The sequence below is a fragment of the Macrobrachium nipponense genome, chromosome 23 (genome assembly GCF_015104395.2).
Source record: "Macrobrachium nipponense isolate FS-2020 chromosome 23, ASM1510439v2, whole genome shotgun sequence".
Classification (NCBI taxonomy): Eukaryota; Metazoa; Arthropoda; class Malacostraca; order Decapoda; family Palaemonidae; genus Macrobrachium; species Macrobrachium nipponense.
In genome coordinates, this window is record NC_061090.1 from 14,103,308 (window position 1) to 14,128,654 (window position 25,347).

General features: G+C 42.4%; 2 protein-coding genes across 2 annotated transcripts in view; both read right to left on the bottom strand.

Moving 5' to 3' along the window:
* LOC135198759 (DNA replication licensing factor MCM3-like) overlaps positions 1-8,636 on the bottom strand; it is a 31,303-nt gene extending 22,667 nt beyond the window's left edge. The window contains exon 1 of the mRNA XM_064226673.1: positions 8,479-8,636. Coding sequence (XP_064082743.1) covers positions 8,479-8,562 — 84 coding nt within the window. The 5' untranslated portion in view covers positions 8,563-8,636. The remainder of the gene's footprint in view (positions 1-8,478) is intronic.
* A 2,591-nt stretch (positions 8,637-11,227) lies between these two features.
* On the bottom strand, positions 11,228-24,424 carry LOC135196215 (organic cation transporter protein-like). The gene is made up of 12 exons (XM_064222850.1): positions 24,289-24,424; positions 23,512-23,731; positions 22,492-22,630; positions 20,632-20,812; positions 18,578-18,681; positions 18,092-18,246; positions 17,669-17,837; positions 17,028-17,175; positions 14,918-15,090; positions 13,117-13,289; positions 12,530-12,714; positions 11,228-12,052 (listed from the first exon to the last, which is right to left on the bottom strand). Exons 2-12 carry the CDS (start codon positions 23,726-23,728, stop codon positions 11,873-11,875), a joined length of 1,824 nt encoding a protein of 607 aa, XP_064078920.1. The 5' UTR covers positions 23,729-23,731; positions 24,289-24,424; the 3' UTR covers positions 11,228-11,872.
* Between the last annotated feature and the right edge of the window lie 923 nt (positions 24,425-25,347).

A 25,347-nucleotide genomic window follows, 5' to 3' on the forward strand; every position in this document is an offset into this window, starting at 1 on the left:
CACGTAGCCAGAAAGAAAGCGTTTGTTCTTGGAAACTTCTTTCTTGGTAACCCCAGTGCTAACGAAGAGGCGTCGACACTCAGGCCTGAGGTGTCGAGTTCTCTTCAGATAGCGCCGTAGCGCCCTCACAGGACAAAGCAGCATCTCATCCGCATCATTATCGGTGAAGTCCAGAAGGGAGGGGATCGCGAAAGACTCGAACCTGTCGTCAGGGATCGACGGATTCTGAGTCTTGGCTACGAAGTTCGGGACGAAATCGAGCGTCACAGATCCCCAGCCTCTGGTGTGTTTAACATCATAAGAAAGACCATGTAGTTCCCCTACTCTCTTCGCCGATGCCAGGGCCAGCAAGAAGAGGGTCTTGAGGGTCAGATCCCTGTCTGACGACTCTCGGAGTGGCTCGAAGGGTCTTCGAGTCAAACTCCTAAGGACGAGTAGAGTCATCCCACGCAGGGGGCCTGAGTTCCCTGGGTGGGCAAGACCTTTCGAAGCTCCTCATTAGCAAGGAGATCTCGAACGAATTCGAGATGTCCAGTCCTCAGTTTTAGGACGAGAGCCAGGGCGGCTCTATATCCTTTAACTGTGGGTACTGAGAGGAGCTTCTCTCGGCGAAGAAACACGAGGAAATCCGCTACCTGCTGAAGAGTGGCTCTGAGGAGACAGACCCTGTCTACGACACCAACCACAGAAGACGGCCCACTTCCCCTGGTACACAGCTGCAGAGGACTGTCGACGTGTCCAGCCATCTCTGTTGCTGCGCTACGAGAAAAGCCTCTCGTTCGCAAGAGATGGTGGATAACAGCCAGCCGTGAAGTTGAAGGGACTGGACTGCTTGGTGGTACCGTTCTACGTGTGGCTGGGCTAGAAGTTGTGCCAACTGGGTAGCTCTCTCGGTGCGTCCGCAAGAAGAGCCAGCAGGTCCGGATACCAAACGGCTTGAGGCCGTTTGGGAGCCACCAGGATCATTCTGAGATTGGGAGTGACCAGCGCTCGACTGATCACTTTCCGAATCAGACAGAAGGGAGGAAAGGCGTAGGCGAAGAGGTTGTCCCAGGGGTGTTGGAGAGCGTCCTCTGCAGCTGCCCATGGGTCCGGCACGGCTGAAAAGAAAACCTGAAGTTTTCTGTTGTGCCGGGTGGCGAACAGGTCTACGACCGGTCGCCCCCACAGGTTGAAGAGCCTTTCCGCCACGTCTTGGTGTAGAGACCATTCGGTCCCTATCACCTGATTTTCCCGACGGCTGAGCTTGTCCGCTACTACATTCCTCTTGCCTGGAATGTAGCGTGCTGACAGCTCTATCGAGTGAGCCGTGGCCCACTCGTGCACCTGCACCGTCAACTGATGGAGCGGAAGAGACACTAGCCCCCCCTGCTTGTTGACATATACCACTACTGTGGTGTTGTCGCACATCAACACCACTGAGTGTCCCACCAAGCGGTCCTGAAACTCTCGGAGAGCGTTGAACGCCGCCTTGAGTTCCAGGACATTGATGTGAAGGTGCTTTTTCGTGAATGGTTCCCCACACACCTGCAGTCAGCAACTCCTCCAGGTGTGCGCCCCATCCCTCGGTCGATGCGTCTGAGAACAGAAGCATCTCCGGGGGGGGAGTGCGTATGGGCACTCCTCTTAAGAGGTTCTTGTCGTCGAGCCACCAGGCTAGCGGTCCTGGCCCATCACCTTGTCCGTGAGAGGCCACGGGAAAAGTATAAGGAGGATCCCTTGGCCTGAGACCAACTCTCCGTTAGCCTCCACTGGAGAGACCGCAGGTGAAGACGCCCGTGAGGGACTAACTTCTCGAGTGACGACAGATGGCCGATCACGACTTGCCATTGCTGTGCTGCCTGTTCCTGCCGAGACAGGAACCGGCCGGCTGCCTCCCTGAATTTGCTGATACGCAAGTCTGCGGGAAAGACCTGCCCTGCTACCGTGTCTATCAGCATACCCAGGTACTTCATCTTCTGCTTGGGTTCGAGATCGGACTTCTCGTAGTTTATCACGATCCCCAGATCGCGACAAAACTTGAGGAGTCGATCTCTGTCCTGTAGCAACTGCGAGCGGGAGCTCGCCAGGACTAGCCAATCGTCGAGATACCTCAGAAGACGTATCCCGTGCGAATGGGCCCAAGCTGACACCAGAGTGAACACTCGCGTTAACACCTGTGGGGCGGTTGAGAGACCGAAACAAAGTGCCCTGAATTGGTACACCGTCCCGTCGAAGATGAAGCGGAGGTACTTTCTGGAGGACTGATGGATGGGTATTTGAAAATACGCGTCCGTTCAAGTCCACTGAAAGCATGAAATCGTTCCCCCTGATCGAGTCGAGCACCGAGCGTGCCGACTCCATCGTGAACCGCGTCGTGCGAACGAAGCGGTTCAGGGGAGAGAGGTCTATCACCGGACGCCAGCCCCCCGATGCCTTCTCCACTAGGAAGAGGCGGCTGTAAAAGCCCGGTGACTGGTCCTCCACGATTTCTACAGCTCGTTTCGCCAGCATGGTCTTGATCTCCTGTCGAAGAGCGTTGTCCTTTGCTGATCCCCGGACATAGGTCTGTAGATGGACCGGTTTGGAGATGAGGGGGGGCCGAGACTCGAAGGGTAGTAGATACCCCTCCCGAAGGACGTCTACTATCCAGTTCTCGGCGCCGTAGCGCTGCCAAGTCGCCCAATGGCTCGCCAGGCACCCCCACTTCCGGCAGCAGGTGAGGGGGAACGCCGTCCCTAGCGTTTCCCTCCTCGTTTCGACTTCTTTCCACCACCTCCTCGGGGAAAGGAGGGTTGGGAGGAGGGCTGGTTACGGCCTCCTCTAGCAGAAGTCGAAACAGCAGGAGTCTTCGCACGGGGCTTGGACGGTGCAACCGTCTTCGCCGCCGTGGAAGCGCTAGCCAAGCTCTTTGGCTTGGCCGCAGTCGCTCGAGATTGCCCAGTAACCTTCGAGACTGCCTGGTGAACTAAGCGGTCACTGTCGTCAGTGCGGCGCCTTTCCACCGCAGCGTCCACCATCTCTCCGGGAAAGAGAGCTGGGGAACTCCTAATGGGTCCATTTCGAGCCCGAGTGCCGCCTCAGCCGCCCGGCCCCCTTGGTCACTCGGGTAATGGACTGCGTCCCTACGTCGAAGAACCAAGTTGGCCCACAGGTTAGCAGTCTGATGGGCGAGGTAAGAGATCGCTCTTCCTCCAGACTGGCACAGTCTCCTAAAAGAAGCGTCGTCTTCGAGAGCAGAACTCCCGAGCCGGCCGCTACTTTGGATATTGTGAGGGACCACAAATCCAACCAAGAGACTGCCTGGAACGCTGCCATAGCGGTAGATTCCAGGGCAAGTGCCTCCTGCTGCGAGAACCATAGGTTCTCCGACAGGAGCTGCTGCAGGACACACCTGGAGTCAGCCTCGCTAACTCCGGGTTAACCTGTTTAGGCAGTATCGGGTCTTCCGAAGGCACGTAGAATCGCCTCTGACGCTGTAGAGGGGGAGGAAGCAGCTTAGAAGACCGTCCGGATTTCAGCGAATCCTCCCGTCCTGAGACGAGATTCTCCACCTGATCCAGGACTGAGTCTGCAAGCTCTGATCGCGGTACCCCACCATCATTTTGGGTTCCCTCTTGAGACCCAAAATGATTCGAGCCGGGACGTGGGCTCCTGGCCGGTGGCGGAGCGGCGATCCTTCCGCAAGGTCATTATGCTGACGAATCAGCTTAATGACTTCTGCAAAGTTCCTCTGTATCTCGGGAGTTACTGCGTCTTGTGGAGTAGGACCGTCCAGTCCCTCCAGCAAGAACAGGTCCCGCGATACTCCTCCTTCAGAAGGAGGAACAGCGACAGACCCCTGACGGTCGCCTCCAACTACTTGCGCGTATGTTCTGGTCGGTCCTAAAACCGTGCCTGAGCCATACGGGCGTCATAGCTGGGTCACGAGCGGCGCACCTCTCGTGATCACTCGGTACCTCGCTCCTCCCGGTATAGCCCGAGGAGGTTGAAGGTACGGGAGAGGCAGACCTGACGCTCCCCCCACCCCCCTCGCTCGCTGGCAGGACCAGCGTGCGTGGAGGGCTGCTGCTGATCGTCAACCCGCGGTGGCGATCGAGCAGCAGGCCTAGCCTTGCCGCTCGCCTGGGGCGATAGGCTCGGCTGAGAACGTCGAGACCGATCTCTAGCGTCAGGCGAGCTGCCGCTGGTCACCGTCTCCGCCCGGTCCCTACGGGAGCGGCGGTCAGGTGACCTGCTAGGCTCTCTGTCGCGTCGAGACCGGCCAGCGTCCTCTCGGCGCGTCGAGCCGCTGGTACCAGCCGTGGCTGGTACCGGCGGCCGCGGGGACCCCTTCCTCGCCTCAACCCGTGGCTGGTCAGCGACCGTCACGTCAGCCCGAGCAGCCAGTTGATCGCTGCGAGAGCGTCCACTGGCCTGGCGAGTCGTGTGCACGACTCTCGCCAGTCTTCTGCTCCGCGCCGCTGTCTTGACGGCGAGCGAGCTCGGACGTCAAGACTTTGGCTGGACGGTCTCCCGTGGAAGAGCGTCCACTCGGTACTTCTCGCGAACGAGAAGCGGCCGAGACGGAACCTGGGTTTTAGCGGCAGAAACCGCTAACACAGGTGAGGACGCACCACCAGCCCGAGGCTGGTGCAACCTCTGTCCCCGTCGTCTTCTTCTTTGCAGAAGAAGAAGAGACGCCCCGTTCCTGAAGGAACAGGAGGACCAGCAGAAGAGCTCCCCGACTCGCCTGTGCGAGCCGGGCCCTTAGAAGATCCCGAAGGAGTCTTCTTAGGGGGGGAGGAGGCAGCCTTCTTCTTCTTCGGCTGTTTAGCCTTAGAAGTCGAAGGGGAAGAGGAGGCAGCAGACGACGAAGAAGACGACGAAGACGACGACGACATCTTCCTCTTCTTCTTCGCCAGGCTCCGCAGGACAGACGTCAGGTCTTCCATCCAGGAGGGAGCCGGGGCAGTTGCCGAAGCAACAGGGCCCGACTGCACCTGTCCGGAAAGACCTGAGACTGTGACAGCACCACCAACAGCAGGAACAACAGGAACAGGTCCAGGAACAGCAGGAACATCATGCGCGTTATCTGAAAGGGAATGAGCAGCAGGGACAGCAACAGGTACGGCAGGCACGGCAGGTACCACAGGAGAGCCAGGCGTCCTGTCGGCAGCTACCGTCATCCTCGGCACTGGCGGCAGGTCCAGGGGGTACTCTTGGGGCAGCGGAAGTCCGGGGTCGGCAATACAAAGAACCCAGGTGGCGGTGGCACCGTCCTCTTTGGTACGGCAGCAATCGGTTTTTGTATTGCAGCCGTGGGTGTCACCGACATTACATGTGGTGTATACACCAAGTGCGGTGGCATCTCATATGCTGGTGTAGATATTGTGGTGGTAGTAGTGGTTACCGTACCATGAGTGACCACTGCCGACCCCGCCAACCGCTGAATCAACCCCTGTATGCTAGGCACTCCCTGCAGTCCCAGCGACTCCCACACCTGTCCCAGGTCGTCCTTCGCTGATGGCACACCTGCGGAAGCAACAGTCGGGTTAGTTAGAGGGGTTTCCTCACGCCTGGGGGGAGAAGAACCCCACCCAGAGCGGACGGAAGACCCCGAGTACAACTGGACGTCCGGGTAGCGGGCGCCCTCCTCCACACTCGACAGATCGAGAGAGGAGAAGGACTCCGCTACCCCCCCCGCAGGGGAAGGCGTGAAACGTGGGGGCTGGCCGCCGGGGGGCAGGAAAGAAGACAAAGTGTCCGTTACCAAAGGAGTCACTGGACTTTCCGATGACTTCTTTGGCGGCCTAAGTCTCTTCCTGCCCTCGTACAGAACCCACTGCGCCTCGGACCAATGCATACATGTTACACATGGCTCGTTGCGGGAGCATTCTCGCCCCCGACAACGAGTACAAACTTCGTGTGGATCCACATCCACAAATGATCTGAATCCGCCGCATCTACGCCCCTCAGCCCGGGCACTTACTCTACGGGCGACTGGGGGGCGCGGCGAAATCTCCATTTCTTGATCACTCATTATTCAATGAAAAAAGAAATGCCAAAGTACTTACAAACATATACTCTCAATCACACTAGGAAAAAGAGGGCTGATACTCAAAGCAAACGACAAAGCGGGCAGAGCGATGACGAGCACGTCCTATCCTCACACGGCCGAAAGCAAAAGTGATTTGTTTACCGCGCGACGATCGGACAAGCAGTTAACTACCGTTCTCCCCTTGTTCGAAGCTTACAACCGTTCCAGCTGCCGCTAGCTACTTCCTATTGTTAAAGGACCGATGGTTTGTATTACGTATCGGAACAACTGAGTAGTCCTTTAAGTAGCCAAAGCCTCATTTAAAGTGTTAGGGGTCTCAATATACATGAGACTTTAAACACCAAATTTTGTATTTTTAACTGGCCATAAGCATTAATGAACATTACAATCATACAAAAAAATGATGGCACAAATGATACTTTGTCATATAAACAATACTGTAGACTAAGCTATCTGGCCTAACTTGGCTATGCTCTGAAGACTTGAGGAGGATATGTGGGAATTATAGGGGTTAGAGAAGTCACTGATGACATTAATGTGGGGATAGCCTAACTATAAATTTATGTTGACAGGTAGAGTACCTTTCTAAGCCTAGACAACCCAATAACTTACACTTCACAGTTGTAATAAACATTCACCATGTGCATTTAACCCGTAAGATGCTGAGCGTCACTAGAATTGATGCTTTATATTACACTAGGACGATGCACACTCAGAATGTGCATTTAACCCACAAAGTGCTGAGCGTCACTAGAATTGACGCTTTATATGTTGCAAAGGACAATGACGATGCTAATGATGATTTATTCTAAAATGTTATGGGAAATTTTAAACCTTCCTTTTGCCAGGGGTCAGGATGGGGCAGGGGGGTGGGTTTGTATCCAAAAGTTCAGCAACGGTCAAAGATTTTTTATAAATCTTTGTTAATTTTGTATATTTTTGAGATAGCTTAATGGCGGAATACCGGCTTAGATCTACCATATATTTTTTTACATTTATGGGAGGTTTCTCGAATAGCTATGGAATAATAGCAACTGTCATGAAAAAATTTGAGATTGTCTCTGAAAATACTGAATGGAAGATTCCAAAACTAAAAAGTGGTTTTAAAAATTTTTTTCTTTCCACAAAATGTCTTTAAATGTCAAGTTTTAAAAGTATTTTATACTATTTTATTTTTGCTTGGCCTATTAATGTACAACAAAAAGTGATCACAACCAAGCATATCATTAGGTGAAGTTAAAAAATATGCAAGGAAATATTGTTAGGCCTATTACTATTACAGAGGTTGTAAATACATATAACTATTGCCATTGTCACTAATTGGCCTTTTACTAACATCTCATGGGTTAATGGGCCTATAAATCTCTACACATGACTAATCACTGGGTCTAGGGTAAATGATCGAACTGCGACATAGCCGCCACCTCTCTCAGAACATGGCCACTTCCAGAAAAAGCGCTTGAATTATGCCATTATTTCATAACTTAGGCTGGAGAAAACACTTAGGGGAAACAACCGAGTTGACTAGCTGATCGAGTCTTGCCCGCTTGTTGATCCACCCTTTTTCAAAAAAGTACTTCAACACGTCCCGACACCGGAGATGGTCACCAGTCATGAGTCATCGGGGGTGGGAGCAACACCTTGAGACTCCTACTCTCCTTTCGAAGTAAGCAATAGTACTTTTTCAGAGGGTGGATCAACAAGCGGGCAAGATTGGATCAGCTGGTCCACTCGGTTGTTTCCCCTACTTCGAGAGGAACGTAGAGGTCTCGGTGTGCTGCCGGGGACGGTCCACAACTCTTGACTGATAGGCTATTCACGACAGCAAATCAAGTACTTTTTCGGGAAGGTGGCAGCATTCCAGGATCGGTGGCCGCTACCTAGCCTATGTCACCGTTTGGTCATTTACCCAAATCATAAACTGGCTAGGCTTAGCTACAACCTAGGCCTAATTATACTTATGCTACCTAAATTAGCACCATCCAAGTTAGGCTACCTATTTGTTGCCAGACAGATTTGAAAAGGCAAGAGTGCTAGGCTATCATAGCCTCATCCCATGCCACCCATTAAAAAGTCATCTGACCAAGAAAACGAAGCTGATAGGAGACCTAGGCTTAAAAAAAGAAAGAAAAGAAAGCTACCCAAGACATTCACATCTTGGGAAGTGCACTGTGGGGCACTTACGGGTACTGGCCCAAGATGCGCTAAGGTCTCGCAAAAGGCCTACCACAATGTAAAGAACCAATTTAGCTGGCAATGAAATATATATGTACTACTAACCAGTAATAACCTCCCAAATATAGGTAATCAACAAAACGTAACAAATCTCCTCATAAATATTCTGACAAATCTGAGTCGGGCAACAGGTTGACCGAGAAAACAAAGGCGGGCTTACGGTTACACTAATGACACGCAGTTATTATGAGTTCGGGGTCTATAATTACCAAAATGATACTTACATCATCTTCCAGGAACTCTAGATATTCTCTCTGAATGTCGCGAATTCGTTGATCAACAATAATATCATTGGTAGTGGTACCCATTTCAGAGACACTTCACGAGCAGACAGACTGGAACTCCGAGGTTGGCCGCCGACACAGTTCCCGCGTAAAATTCCCGCCAATTTCGCTGACAATAACAATGAGGACAAGTCGAGTACATCGGTGTGACTGTTTTCTTTGTAACGGTACATCTACAAAACTTGATTCTGTTTTGTTCCTAATTTTGGTGATATACATGCATATATATACATGTTGGTGTATATATATATTGCTTTCGACATTGGCATAAATGGCAATTTTTCTCCTTTTTCAATGACTAACATGTTCGCCTTGTAAGTCTTATATATATTATATATATATATATATATATATAATATATATATATATATATATATATATATATATATATATATATATATATTATATATATAGAAGCCAATAAGCTTTCTTACACTTTATTTCTTTGCAATTACTTGCTTAATTACTTCCTTTTTATGACTGCAATCTGCTCTTGTGCATTTTTTCATACTAAAGTTAGTTGCGGCTGTAAACCACACGCATTAACTACATGGTCAATTAGTGTTGACGTAGTCTTCCACCCATAACCTCTCATGAAATAAATATACGTATGCCTTTTCACTAATCTTTTTTTTTTTACATGCATGATGATTTTTCAGCGATAAATCTACTTACGTATGCTATATCTTATTTATACCCGTAATCTATGCCACTTCTAAAACATTAATCCCCTCTATATGTTTTATTTAAGATACTTTATTCCTTTTTATACATTGCTTTTCCTACCTTCCTTTTCGATTAATTCTGCTACCACCATACCATCATCTGAAAAGAAGAGAATGTCAGTGCCCAATTCTTTGCTTTCAAGACTTTCTATTACCCGTTTCTGGTTTTTTATACCAAGGTTTAAGAGTTCGTAAATACAGGTATCGCCCTATTAGTCATTCTTATCAGAGTCTAAATTTTGTCCCCTAAGTGTTACGTACCCACTAAAATCTCATTATACCTGATCCCGAAACCTTTTGGTTATCATGATGTTGTTGCTGCTGCTATAAAGCTAAAACTTAGGTAATAAGAAGTATTAACATATTAGTTAAAAGTCTATAAATAGCTACCAATGTGAAATGTGGAGTTCACGGGGAAAAATACCCCAAATCTATAGAAAGATAACCGTCTCTGAAGAAACTGGGGGAACTTTTTCCATCTCTCTTGATATCTCCAAGATATGCAGCACAATCTGGCATAAGGAAATTTTATCCACGAGTTCACTTTTACTATTCGCAAATTGTTTAAGTTATACATTTAATTGTACTGCATTTTTTTCCAGAAAATGTCTGCTCCCCTTCCATTTCTTGTAGTTCATCTAGTTTTCTCACTTTACCCTTCCTCATCTTTACCAGACAATTTTCTTTAGTAACCCTCTTCATTTATTCATGCCTTTACCTCCATGATATTCACTGAGATCCATTCTAAATCTTGAATTGTTTTGTCTTACCTGTAAGCTCTATGCTTAAGGAAAATCTTAATGAAACTCTGCAATCCAGTTTCGATCTATTTCTCAGTATAAATTCCCAATAGTCTGATGAAAACGTAACTCAACATTTCACTAGTATTGCAATTCTAAGAGTTTAGTTTCCTTAAAAATTGCTTTATAGAGAATAGAATGTAGAATTTTGGCCAAGGTTTGAAATGTGTAACAGGAGGAAAACAATTACACAGCTAATAATACTAAATCTTCTTCCAAAAATGCAGTCACTAAAGCTTTATATTGGCTTTATTCATAATATTTGGAATACTTCAGTTTGTCTAATTAATGACTCTACTCAACATCTTTAGGTAATTTTTTCCATCTGCTTAAAGTGCCCTCATTAGCATCTCCTACCAGTGCAGATTTGGCCTTCTACTGAAGGAGAGAGTTCCTCCATATATCATGTGGCCCAGTTATACGTGACAGGACACCACACACATCTTACTCTTCAGCATTCGCTCTACTGTTTTCCTTGAGATATATGAGAAAGAATGCACCAGGTTCGGAGAGCGAGTAAAAATTGGTAAGAGTTTTCAAGTTGGAGTAAGAACACTTTGCAGAAGAGAGACAGGAGAAAGTGTATGCTGTATGTTGGTGATTCGTGATACACTGGGTTAACGTTGTAACGAGGAGGGGATTGTGGATGTTACTGAGAGGTATACTGGTTCAAAAGCAACTGTGAAATTTTGGGTGTTGAATGAATGAAAATAAAAGAAAAACTGAGCCCCTTTAAAATACTTCTAGACCAGGGAGCTTCAACCTGGGGTACGCGTACCTCAGGAGGGTACGCCAAGGGTCTGTCAGGGGGTACGCGCTCCCCACGGGTTTATAAGGGTTAAGGGCCAGGCTGCCCACTTGCTGACAGGCCGGACACCTCTTCTGTAGTTCAGATGGCAAGCTTATAAGAGTGGATTGACTTTAATTACTGCAAAATGAAGCAGACAGATGCTTTCCTGATGTGTCTGAAGGAAAGTTAAAGCTAATTAGAGACCCTTTCCACACAGATGTTACTTTGTTAATGATGCTATTAAGGAAGAGGTTATTGAACTCGTGAATGGCTCCAATGCTTGTGATCTATTTTAGAAAAAGTCTTTAGTCAGGTTCTGGTGTCAAATATCTAAATGATTTTATCCACATGTGGCAGAGGAGCCTCCTCCCCGTTCTCAGTTGCTTTTCCCATGAACGTAGTATTTGTTGGAAACTGCGTTTTCCCACTTAATTGTCATAAAATCAAAACTAAGGTCTCGAATGAATATGGAAGCCGGCTTTCGTTGTGCTTTAGCAAAAACTGCTCCCCGGCTGACTAGGCTAGCTGAAGAAAAACAGTTTCAGCAATCTCATTAACTCCCTTTGCTGCTGATGTAATAATAATGCATTTTGTTTTTACAGCTTAGTACCATAACCTTGAAATTTTACTGCATAGAAACAGGTAAATAATTACACAAAAAAGTTTCTTTATTTTTAATGGAGTTCCTTGTGTTTACAAAAATACAGGTTACGTCAGGATAATTATGTACTTCCCTTCAGCACAATACTTGCAAATATACACAATGGAATTTTTTCTGACATTGTTTTGCTTTCCTTATACGTAGTGGAGGGGTTTCATCACTAACATTAAAAATACCTGAAAGGGTACGTGGTGAAAAAAAGGTTGAAACCCCCTGTTCTAGATAGATTGGAATATGATGAAGTGATTTCAGCAATGTATTGAAGTAGGTATGAGAAAATCTGTGACAGAGCTATTTCTACTCTAGGTAACAACCATTCATTATTTATATAAAGTAACAACTAAATTGATATCTATCTTTATACAGATACAGGGCGTTGTAATAAAATGATGTTGTTGTCATCTTCCCTCTCCTTTTTATTTTCTACATTTTCTGCCATGATGGATCCCCTTGTCTCTGGGAGAAGCGGACACAAGAAAGCGGCTATGGCTGAAATCACAGCAAACATGGCAGAGGGAGCCCAGAGGATCTCGGTACCCTGAAATGCAAGGCACTGACACTATTAATATTTGTCGTTAACTTCGTGAACACAAATGGAAATGAAAGAGTATTTTATAACGTATCACCTATTCTGAATAGGTATTGGATTTCTTTTATCCAAGATTGGATCTCGTCCTCAAGAAAACTTTTGCAAAGGAATGGTAAGAGTGATGTGCTTGAAATGCGATGTCATTAGACTGAGATCCCTCGTCAAGAGATCAACTAGGTACTGGTGGAATTTACATCCGTGCATAAATAATAAAAAAAATTACAGCTTAAAAACAAATATAAAGGTAACTGTGCTTACGGGAGACTTGAGAAACGATGGTAAACTTGGGAACGTTTGTCTTAATTTACGGTAATAGTAATCTCATTCGCACCGAACACTACATAAACTAATTTGTAAAATGTTATCTTTAAATTCAAAACGAGATACTAAAGGTTGTAAATGCCAACATAAGTGGAGCCCACCCACCAATATGTCATTGATGTAAGGTGCCGTGATGCTTCCCACACGAGCCATGACGTTTGACTGTCCCATTGCCAAGGGTCGGTATCTAGTTGGGAAGAGCTCAGATGTGTACACGAAACATATGACAAAAGATGTGATGATAGCGATCTTCCCACTCAGGCACAAGAACATCAACAAGCTGAAAGGCACTGCAAACAGCATGGGTATCATTAGTCTGGCACAGTCTATACTCTGTTTTTTTTCATCTGTCCATTCGCCTGTGGTGTTTTTAGGTTACACTGCGTCCCGGGCTTTAGATAGTTACGCTATTTGTAGGTTTTAGGTAAATAAAAGGATATCTGGGTGTACATTTGCAACTGAAAAGTGTTTTAATAATTTACTGAATGCGAATTACACCGTTAATATTCGAAATATGATATTATTATAATCATACAAAAACACCACAGGCGGATGGACAGATGAAAAAAAACAGAGTATAGTAGGCTATTCGTTCAAAGAGTTTCATGATTTCACGTGACTGTATACAGAATAAATTATCAACGCATTTTATAGCTGGCGTGCATATTCCATTAATGAGCATTCGCACTTACCTGTTTCCAGCGTTGCCAGGATGATGGCGATTCCGCAAACGGCGGCGCTGCTCACTAAATAGCAAATAATGAGAGACAACTTTCTGCCCAAGTGAGAAATGCAGAACCAGGCTATGAAATAGGTAGGGAGTTCTACCACACATCCCAGGACCACGTACAGGTAGGGATCAGTACTGGAAAGTAAATCAATAAAATAATATCCCTTAAGAAACAAAACTCGACCTGTATCAAAGAGAAAAACAAATCTAGCTGATCCAAAGCTTTTCCCCTTATCAAATCATCATACTTCTCTTATAGGATGGTCGAAACAAGCCCCGGGAATGACAATCTATATATATTACATGAAAAGTAGTCCGAAAACTTTTTCACTTATTTTATAAACGTTACTACAGACTACGAAATTAATTTTCTGAGGATAGCCAATGAGGGGCTTTAAATTCTTTGGCAACTTTTACGATAGACTATAACTTTTACAACAGGCGCTGCCTTAAAATGACTGAGTGGCTCAATCTCCTACCAGACCTTAGTGAAAAGGGGGGAAATCAACTTGTCCTCCTGAAGAGTTAATCGCCGAGTTTATGGCATCACTTACTCATACATATGTATTCGTCCGGATCACCTGCAAAAATAATTTCACAACCAAGAATAAACCTACGATTTTAGCCAAATCTGCCGGTAGCTTGAGCGAACCAGATGGATTTACACAACTTTCTCTCTAGGGACGGAGTCGTTACTTTAGTAAGTCAATGGCTGACAGCTTGTTTATAAAAAACGAACACGGTAGACGAATTTCATCCTGATTACTCATCTTAAAATTATTGCCAGAAAAGTGCACTCAAAAGGATCCCTTAATGACTCATTTGCCTTCTCATTCTGTAGAGATTCATCTCTCTCTCAAAGTACCCTTACCTATCAGTCCAGGAAAGTACTACACAGCTAGATGGAATGAATTTACAGTGTCATTATTGTACATTTTTTCTTAATAATATGATGAACTTCGAGTTTACTCATATCTTTTGGCCGTAACAGATGAGAATCGAAAAGAGATGGACTTCCTTCGTTCTGTCATTACCATTTATGGTATATAATTCACTTTCATACTCTAAGTTCATATAGTTTGGAATATGGAATACAGAATTTTGGTCCAAGGCCAAGCGCTGGGACCTATGAGGTCACTCAGCTTTGATTTACTTTTAGAATGCTCCCTACGCTTCACTTTAGATAGTTAACGCCACATAGTTGTTTTAAATGTAACAAAAATACCTGCATAAATTTATCTGCAAAACCATACATACACATACTCGCTCACACACGCTAACATATATATATATATATATATATATATATATATATATATATATATATATATATATATATTGTGTGTGTGTGTTCGAGCATAATTACCTTAAAATAACCACAGTCTCATTAACTCTTCGTGCTTAACTAACTGATACGTGAACATTCATATTTACCATCATTTCCAGGTCTACATTGAGGCTTTCGACTATTGCATCAGTCATTTCTATCTTTAGCAAAAGTCAAATATGACTTAAAACTGAATATTATCATTCGCTGTCATTTTTATCTGTCCAAAGCTTCTAACCGTCCAGTCTCTCTTTTCTCGTTTCCTTTTTTCTTAACTCTCAAAAATTAAATCATACTTTCGCCATCACGAAAACTACCTATGTTAATGAAGTAAGACTGTGTACTTTTATAATAATAACGCGAATGACGAACATACTATGTGAAGTCATTAGAAATTTTCAACAGTTCCTCTTTCAAGCTCTCAGCCTGACCTTACCTGAGGTTGGTGGAGTTCAGCGAAATCCCGTAGTACACCATACATGAGGCAAACCAGCAGAAGTAAGAGATGAGTATCTTCTTTCGATATTCTTTCCTCAGCAACAGTACCATCAGATGTCTGAGATGACCCACGACGGGGTGGAAAGTTTTCGCTTCCGTCGTGGGCTTTCTCTGAACAAGAAAAGGCAATATGTTCAAGTGGAACGTTATTTGAAACGCACTTCTCATTAAACGTCAAGAAGGGTTTTGCTGAATATCTAAGTGCTGCCCTAAATCATTAAAGTACATTATAGAAAGTCAGGCATTAAAAACTATGATTTTTAATAAGTTGAAATGCAATTTAATGGATTGAATAACTGCCTTCATGCCAGCATATTAGCATCCTGCTCTGGCTGGAGTCAGGGATTCAGACTCTCTAGGTTAATCTAGAAGACACTTTACTGTTTCAAATTGTAAACTTGGTTTTAATTTCTGAAATTGGTTCAATTTTCTTTCTAGACTTTAAGGTTGTGGACATCTTATGAGTTAATTTTCTAAACGTCTCTTAATATTGCAGGGAGTCGTCTATACAAAGCAAGTCAAAAATGACCCGAAGAAACTTCGGCTCACTCGAATTTTCTGTACAGCATATAATGCTGTATGAAACCTCTCAGCCACGGCCCATGAAACTCTCAGCCGACCGAGGTGGGCCGTGTGGTTGCGGTGCCAGACGCACGATCATGGCTAACTTTAACCTTTAACAATATCAAAACTACTGGGGTGGGGTTAGAGGACTGCAATTTGGTATGTGGAGGGTGGATGATCAACATACCAATTCGCAGCCGTCTAGCCTCAGTAGCTTTTAAGATCTGAGGGCGGACAGACAAAGCATCTCAATAGTTTTCTTTTGCAGAAAACTAACACTACAATCAGTGGTTTATTTTTTCCTTGGGGATTATGGCTTTTTTGTTAAAAATATCTAATCCCTGATTGGTGTTTTAGTTCTAATCGAGGTCTCTCTTAGTAGTAGGACCTGTTATTGTTAGTTGACCTTTATGGGTTAAAGCCTTCCTTTTGGCCTTCAGTTAATAGTATAAGTTCCTACCATCATTTTCACACATTTTCTCCCTCCTTTGGAAAGGATAGATGGGGCTCTCCCTCTGAAAACAGCTGTCCTAACTAATCACTGGGCTTATAAATAGCGAGCACTATTCCGACTCCTGTAGAGACAGGAATTTGAATTACTTTTTTCTCAAAGAGTGCTGTTGCTGATAGCATGGACATCAGGTTTTCAGTGTTAATGGATAAAGGTTTTTGATTATAGGGGAGATGAACTTATTAACTTAGTGATCAAGGTAGTTATAATAACTTGAACAACCCTGGAAATAAGAGAAATTACTTTTACTGTTTTCGTTTATGTTATCTGAACCTTCATCTAGGGTCCATACTGGCAGAGTTCCGATTTATTTTCAGTTATTCGTTCATTCTTCATACTGGGAATGTACAGTGCCTCCATTTCTGCTGCAGGCTACTACTCTTCTCTTCTAGTTAGATGTCAAAGCTTAATTATATATAGTCTTGATAATGCACTTACGATTAGTTGAGGTAGAATTAGACTTGGTTTTAAATTTATGCTTCTGAGTTTGGATAGTGTCAATGGTTCAGACCCTCCTCAGTGTTCCTCATTATTGACTATCGTTTTACCATTATCTCTGTGATTGGGATAATGTAGATTGTAACGTTTTCCTTTAAATTCGTAGTTTGATTTTCCTTATGGGTTTGGGTAATAATTTCTTGAATTCCATTACTTACACATTTTTCCTAGTGTTACTTATGGGGAGATTCTTTTTATCTTATCTCAGATTATAGCTGTTATAATTGATATCTGGCCAGCATTTCCTTTATTTACTTTGTTTGATGGCCAGAGTTTTGGCTTTTCTTTGCTCAAATATCTTTGAGAGATTTAAGCATGTCAAATATGAGATGATGTGCCAAGCAATCAAAACTCAAATGCTATTTTTAGAGTCAGAAGTACCAAGTCCCCAGCTAAGTGAAATTAGCTTCGTTTCTGTTTGAGCGATAATAATAATAAAAAAGTTTAAAAAAAAAAGTGTACGCAATGTACCTACCGGTGGACTAATGTTCTTCATGGATACAATGACGGCATCAGATGGCGGAAAAGCACGACCATTGACTTTGGCAGCTCTTGACAGAATCTCTACAGCTTCCCTGTAGCGGCCATGTGATATCAACCAACGGGGAGATTCAGTCATAATCCTGAAATTACCGTATACATTTTCATTTAACGTAGAAATAAGATGCACTAAGTGCCTGCCCGTAATTACTGGCATAAAGATGCGCTGCAGACATTGAAAAGCATAGTTTAATCATTCTTAATATTATCGAAATATTTAGTATCAACAACCTTGCACCGATGACCGCTCTAAGGATGACTGGCAATGATAATCACGGATGCAGAAAAAAATACTCCACATCTTTCGGTGAAAAAGAACACATTACAAGGGAGAGAAAAATGTAAAGTAATACGTTGGTACCTTGTATTATAAGTACCTTTCCCTGTGGCAGAATCCTTTAGAATTATATATATATATATATATATATATATATATATATATATATATATATATATATATATTTACCAGTCATATACTTATCCATTTTCTCTAAATTAATAATTAAGAATGTCACATACCAGACTGAAAATCAATTCGAATTTAATACTGAGGATCAAATGTGCACTAAAGCTTACCAGTAATAAGATGAGGTGAAAAGCAACGGAAGAGTGTAAGCGACCTGCAGCCATCTCCAGGGTTTAACGAGACAAGCAATGCCTGGCACCAGCATGAAGCCCAGTGACCAAGGCAGAGTTCCAGTGGTCCCAACTGAGGATCGCTGACTGGACGTACACATTTCTATTACTAAAATGCAAAAGAATATATATATGAAGATTAAAAAAGGAGGAAAAATTCAATGAAAGTAATTATATTTCTTTAACGTAGACTTTACAATAAGCAACGAAAAATCGTAACAAATAGGACAATAAGCTAAAACATACATAGGTACACTTCAACAGGTGAAACACACTAGCCAAACTGCTATGAACTGCCACGAACCTGAGGCTTCACCAGCTAATTCTCTCACAGATAAGTTTTCAGAAAGTGGTTCAACTCACCATGAACAAAGCACCCTGTGGTGATACCCATCATGAAGAAGGTAACTGCAGTTTTCAGAATAATGTAAATAATAAAACTGGGTGAAGCCGCTGCTCCTAAACCAGATATCAGACTTGCCACAGAGCAGAAAAGGACGACGGGCCTGCGACCGAACCTTCAAGCAAAAGAGAAGTTGGGTCCTGATAAGAGAAACTATACTGATGCTTTGAAGACTCTAACTTATGGAAGTTTCCTTTTAAAATCAGATAACTAGAAATGAAGTAAACAGCAATCGTCAGTGTACTTCAGAATTACGTCAGTGTGATAGAATTCGGTGCGTAAGATTGTAACTTAACTAGAATGAGGTAATGTTGCCCTACTTTGGTCAACTTCCTTATTCAAATACATGTGAAAATTATGCATGATATCTTTAAATCCCTCATATATCAGCATCCTTAATGATTTTTATCTAGTATTAAGACATCTGGATAGCTTTAATGTCATACTTATCCATCAGGCAGCTGAAAAACAGATCCCCAAGGAGGATGCCAATGTGCGTCGTGGACTGGGTCGTTGAATACAAAGCTCGTCTTTCACAAACCAAATCCCACTGTTTAGCAAAAAAAGAGAGAGAAAAAAAGAAGAAAATAATGTCACAGACTACCACGCAACTCATTCTGATGGAAAATTATGCTTATTTATACAAATGAACTAATTTTATCAAAATGTACTGGTTAATATTCTGTGTATGATTCCTACCGACTCTAAAATGAATCTTTAGATATAAGTTGCTAAGAAAAACTACGAATGGTCAGTATACATAATTACTCGGGACATTGCATTCAAAATCATTGAAACATTTATTTTCTCTTCAGTGCACATTAGGTAAGAATATCTAGTCCAAAAATATTATATCTAAAAATAAAAGGAAACAGGAAGATACTTTACTATCCAGGAACCCCGACAATCTAAAAGGACATTTTACAGCATTTGTGATGCATAAATAGCCAATGGTAAAAACATATTTTGCACTCCACATATGTTTGGTTTTGAAAAAATTTCTAATACTGTTGGAGGCCTAAAGTATTTACGCACGAAAACCAGTCACGATTGAACTACTCCAGGAGGCAATTGTAACAAGCCATAAAACATACACTGCTTTAATTATGAGTCCCACTATACTGGTTAAACAAGAAAATATATCGAGATAATAGTTGAACGACATAAGTCTATTACAATACTGACACTAAATGTCTTATTTATGCATATATCGGGATACCAGTTCAAAATGATGTGGCCAGATCATATGTTGTCACTAGAGGAATAAATCTTATAACTGAAATATTCTTAAGTCGTCAGTAATTCAGTTTACAAAAGAAAATTATCTAAAAATGAGCCAGGGATGATTCATCCCGGATCCTGCAAGCTCTTTGCAGTTGAGAAGGCTAAAATGAGACCAGAAAATCAATGCTTAGTCATTTTTAAAGACACCCCTGATATATTTCCACCATCGTAACTTTGGGTTGAATGGCATGGCATCCATCCATGCATACATACACACACATATATATACATATGTACGTATGTAGGCAGAAATATATATATATATATATATAATATATATCTATATATATTATATATATATATATAACATTATAAATATAACTAATATATATTATAATAGTATATGTATAATATATATATATATATATATAGATATATATATTATATATATATATATATAGTATATATATAATATATATATATATATATATATATATATATATATGTGTGTGTGTGTGTGTGTGTGTGTGTGCATGTGTGTTTTGGCATGCCCATGGAAATGAAGCGTGGATGCTCAATGTGAAAGAAAGAAAGAAAGAAGATGCAACTGTAGAAATGAATTATGTTGTGTTTGTAGTATAAGAGGAACTGGAAGAGTGAAAGATGGGGAAATTCAAAGGAGTGGTAAAAGGGCGTTAGCAAGGGCCAAGGTATAGTAGATCAGTGTTTTGAGATGGCATACAGAGAGAATGAAAGAAGTCAGGTTGGTGAAGAGAACTTACTTTTGGAATTGTCGGGAGGAAAGAGGAATGAGAGTCCTAAACAGGGTAAATGAAGTGACAGGGTTACTGGCCTCAGCATATAGGAAGCGAGTATGACCAAGAAGTAGGTGGACGGCGCAGTGTGCGTATAGGGGGGGATATTCCACTTCATATTATGAAATGGCTAATAGGTAAAGAAATGGATGCGGGTTTAGGCGTCGCTTCAAGGCAAAAGAGATGTCATGAGTTGTTATACAACATGATGAAAATGTAAGCCGGGACAAAAGCCGCGGAAAAATGGTTTAGTAACAAGAAAGTTTAGGGGTGAAGCTGAGGAATGCTCTTCGGAATTATATGCACAGAGAGAGTAATGAATTAATGGATGAAGAACTAAAAGTTTCCGACAGATGCTGTGGTAGCTATGCACTGGTCAACAGGTAGAAATTAAAATTCATATAAAGAACAGATGAGATACCACTTTGGTAGACCTTATTTCAGAGCATATCAGAGCTTACCTCAGCGACGAGAGTGAATTTATAGTGACTTGTGTTGAAATCTCGAGATGGGCAGTAGATGGGACTTCCGTCCCCGATGGAGATCGACTTTCTGTTTTCCATGGCAGCTTCATATCCAATTTCCACCGCCTTTGAGTAATTGTAATTATAGAATTTGCAGCTCTTTTCATTTGGGTCACTGCTGTAAAGAAAAAGAAAAGAAGATGAGGAACTATCGCAAAAGGGAAAGAAAATGATCTTCATGATAAGAAATTAACCCTAATGCTAGCGATAACTGTCATTCTGACATTCGTACTGCTTGAGCATACACATTATGTACACACAAACAAACAAACGATCACATACATACATACACTCACACACACACATATATATAATATACATATATATATGAGATACTTATACATGTGCATACATAATGCAAACTCACCCCTGGCGAATAGATTTAATATGCGAGTATAGATAGGTCGAAATAAGGAACTGAACCAGAGAGATGCAATAGCCCTGCTATTATTATCATTCATCCGGTTGATTCATTCTAGTATTCAAGACAAAGGGCCACGCACTTGTACTATAGCAAGCATTCAGAGAACAGCATGCCCATGGGTATGTTTAAAAAAAAAGAAGAAAGGAGAAAGAAGAATGTGGTAGACATGATTTATATATATATATATATATATATATATATATATATATATATATATATATATATATATATAATGTCTGGTCACATCACCGTGGTAGCTGAATGGTTACAGACGCTTCACTGTATGCCCTGATTTTTGGGTTCCTAGGTGGTTCGCGCCCGGGAGCCGACAAATTATTATCAACTAAAAGTTCCCCTTCAGTTAACATAATTATATGAAAATATATTAATTCTGAGGTAGAGTGAATTAGATATTAAAGGACATTTGTAGCTTAAGCGTATATATATATATATATATATATATATATATATATATATATATATATATATATATATATATATATATAAAATTGGATCTTTTTTGGATATGCTTTTCACTACAAAGCCTGAAGATCAAAGTGCGAGATATATGAAGAAATTATGATGTCTGGAAGCGGGAAACGAAACCCGCGTTACCTTGCCGTGATTACGTTATCACGGGTTCGTGTCCCCGCTACCGGACATCTTAATTTCTTCATATATCTTGCACTTGGATCTTAAGGTTTGCTTTGCAGTGACAAGTGTGTACAAGAAAAGTGCTAAGAATTCGAGTAGTTAAGAGGGCATTTGTAGCTATTACAATTACCTATGTATCTGGTAAAAATGACCGTTAGATTCTTTATATATATATATTTATATATATATATATATATATATATATATATATATACACACAATGTGAAAGGAAAGTATACATGTATACATGAGGGCATGCTCCTGTTCACAGTGAATTGCCATGGTACAGACATGCGTCCCAACCAAAGGATAATGAAGAATAATTATATGGCCACCTTCCAGTGAAAGACAAATAAATATAACCCGTGCTACCTACCTCCAACATCTAGACTACTACTCAATCATCTGACGCGATTGTGAAGAAAATTTCATTCAAATGTGTAATTTTCAAACGTCTGGTACAAGAGAAGGCCCACCTTCCCACAAGTCTACCCGAGTCTTTTTTTAAGCCAAGACCCCATATCTATCAAATCTAAAGAGTAACTCTCTGCTTCTCTCATGCACACAGACATACCTAACTCCAGCCCCTAGACTACCACTCAATCAATCAAAACGTGACTGGAACGGAATTTTGAGTGCTCCAGAGTACCCAAGATGACCAAAATAATAGACTCCTCCCTTCTCTTCCTGAAACACCGGGAAAACTCACCTAAACTCACCTATATAAAGGAATAGCGAGGTCTACCATTTGTTTTCGCGTCCAGTTGCTTTCAGCCAGAGGCTTGACATGGCACCAGTGTTCCGGAGTGCTGCCCAGAAACTGGTATGAGAGGGCCTGCAGCGGGAGCAAGGCGCAAGCTGCAAGAAAGTTAAAAAAATTAAACTATATTTCTAGCAGTTTGCATCTTGTTTATGGATTTAATTCTTAAGCGTTGCGCCAATCTCATTGGGGCAATCTGTGCAAAAAGGGGAATGTTCAGTACATTATGCATACTACCGCAAAATTTGACAAAAATACGTTTCCAACAATTTCCTATCCAATTTGAACGTCGTTACCATTTGTTAAAAATCATTCCTTTGTTTTATACCCCAGGACCTCTCGTTTTGAAAAGCCACAGCATGGATCACCGAATTATTCGAATCACATTGCAACATACCGAAAATAAGTGCTTCTCATGCCAGTTCACAACATCACATATTTATGTGGGAATTACTATGGTAAACCAACAAAATCACAGATACAACTTTTGACCAGTGCAATATCATAACCAGATCGCCTAACCTGACCTAATTCGCCAAAGTAACTGTCGTGGACAGGCCTTGCAGTACATTTTCAAAAATGAGCTGTTGTTCCAGCAAAACTAGCTCCAGAAATGAGTCGACTACTGACTGACTGACTGATGATTAGTACATTCCAGAATACAGTGGGGACATCAATCCGTCACTGGTTAAAAACAAACTTAGGGAACTAAAATCAGCTCACACTCATACAATGTACATGCAGGAGGACATGAAGATATCGAAAAAAAACACTACTGGTTTAAGAAATAAGTACTAAGATGTCTTTGGAACTTGGAATAATAGCAAGATTAGGCGTTTTTTCCATTCTATTTATTGCTTTCGCTTTCCGATACAGCTGTCATAAGTAAAGTATTTCCTTTCGCAATGTTACATAATAACATTTCTAAACATACTTAAGAAGATTAACATATAAACAAATGTTTAAAAGAAATAGTTACCCATAGAGCAGAAGAATAACGTAGTAACGTTCCAACGACCAAGCGGATTGATTATTTCTAACAGATCCTCGAAGCTAGAGAGCCCAGTGACGCCACCATCTTCATCTAATCTGAATTGTTCGGGTGTTCCGTGCTTGCTGATGTGGACCAGCTCTACGAGAGTGCCCATTTTGTCCTCGCTTCCATCAACACCGCCGTGAAGATTCTCGATTTCCATTGCCTGTGTCGAAAACCATAATATTAACTAATAATAATATGGTAAAAGTGCTAAGTCCAACACGTTACGGGCCATTAGATAAAACCAAAGGCAATTGAGGTGCAGTAAGTTCAAGATCTTAGAACTCCCGACATACTTGGTCACTGGTCACAAGCAAAATTAAACTGTTATAGATTTGAAGCATATTGTTGCCCGATAAGGAATATTTGATACAATAACACAATTATGGATACAATGACCAGATTGTGATAAGAAAAACCTGAGTTGCTGACAAATCGAGGAAATTATAACGATTAATATCTTAAAGTTGGTGACACACACGGGCGATTTACGTATGCGGAGCATCTGTTGAGTTATTCCTAGCGAGGTTGATGAGGGTGGAACTGCAAAATAACTATTGGTTCTATATTTGCTGAATTTACGAACGAAGCGAAGCTGAAAGTGGCGAAAAAGGTCTGATTATTCATTTTGATTTAAATAAACCCATGTCTAGGAGTCACTCGTTTTCTCGACAGAATACTTCAATTTCAAAACAACAAGGAAGTTTAAACAATTCTTACCTGCGATGTTCATAAGAAAACAGAAGCACAAAGCCAAGGCGCAGACCACCTCATCGGAGGTGAAACCTCAACAACCAGCACACGGCCACTGAGCAACCACCACCAGCAGCTGTGACACCAAACGAGATTGGTCAAGCTTCTCCCGAATGAGAATTAACATTGAAATACAAGCGCCTCAGTGGCGTGGTTGGTGTGGTGCTGGCGTCCCACCTCGGTGGTCGCGAGTTCGATTCTCGGCTATTCCATTCAGGAGTGAGAGATGTGTGTTTCTGGTGATAGAAGTTCACTCTCGACGTGGTCCGGAAGTCACGTAAAGCCGTTGGTCCCGTTGCTGAATAACCACTGGTTCCATGCAACGTAAAAACACCATACAAACAAACAAACATTGAGGATGCATGCTCTTATTGAACTCAGACAAGAATATCTTTAGTTATAAGAGTTTTCTTCTGTAGTCATTGGTTACTTATTAGTTCAACGGTTGTGAAGATAGATTATTTACATCAATCACACTAATTTTAGGGGGCATCTTCAAAAACGTATTTTTGGCTGCACATAGATGACGTCACCACAGCCGCGAGAATAGGATATTACGCAAAATGAATGACGGATCCCAGTGCTGCATAATCGCAAAATATTTTGGATAAATAATGCAACAAGATTCAGTTGCAAAGGTAAATTCTACCCCCTTATTTAAAAAGAGAGTCTTGAATACTCTTGAAGCATATTCAGGCTTACTTTCTTCTTTAAACTCGTGACGACTTTTAGCCCGTGTCAAGTTTCCCTTTTCTTTGCAGGAACAGCAGCTTGCTTCTACATTTTGCTTTGTCCTCACATCCTGTTTCCCTTTCCTTTTCACGGAACTTGCTGCCGAGAAAACTTTTGAAAGTGAAGGAATCCACAGCTAACTGCTGGTTCACTATAACAACGCCCATTGACAATTACAAGCAGCGTGTCTTTTTCCACTTGAAATTAATAGTGTCTGAGGGTTGCTTGGTGCCAGAACACGAGCCCTTCCTTTACGGGAACCCATAAGAGTACTGGTGTGTCAAAATGCATAAA

Coding starts and splice junctions, on each gene's coding strand:
- LOC135196215 (XM_064222850.1), bottom strand. CDS start 23,728: ATGGAAATCGAGAATCTTCACGGCGGTGTTGATGGAAGCGAGGACAAA. Junction 20,813..22,491: donor CTCGCTATTCCTTTATATAG/GTGAGTTTAGGT, acceptor TTTTCTTTACAG/CAGTGACCCAAATGAAAAGA. Junction 13,290..14,917: donor CTGAACTCCACCAACCTCAG/GTAAGGTCAGGC, acceptor TTTACTTTCCAG/TACTGATCCCTACCTGTACG.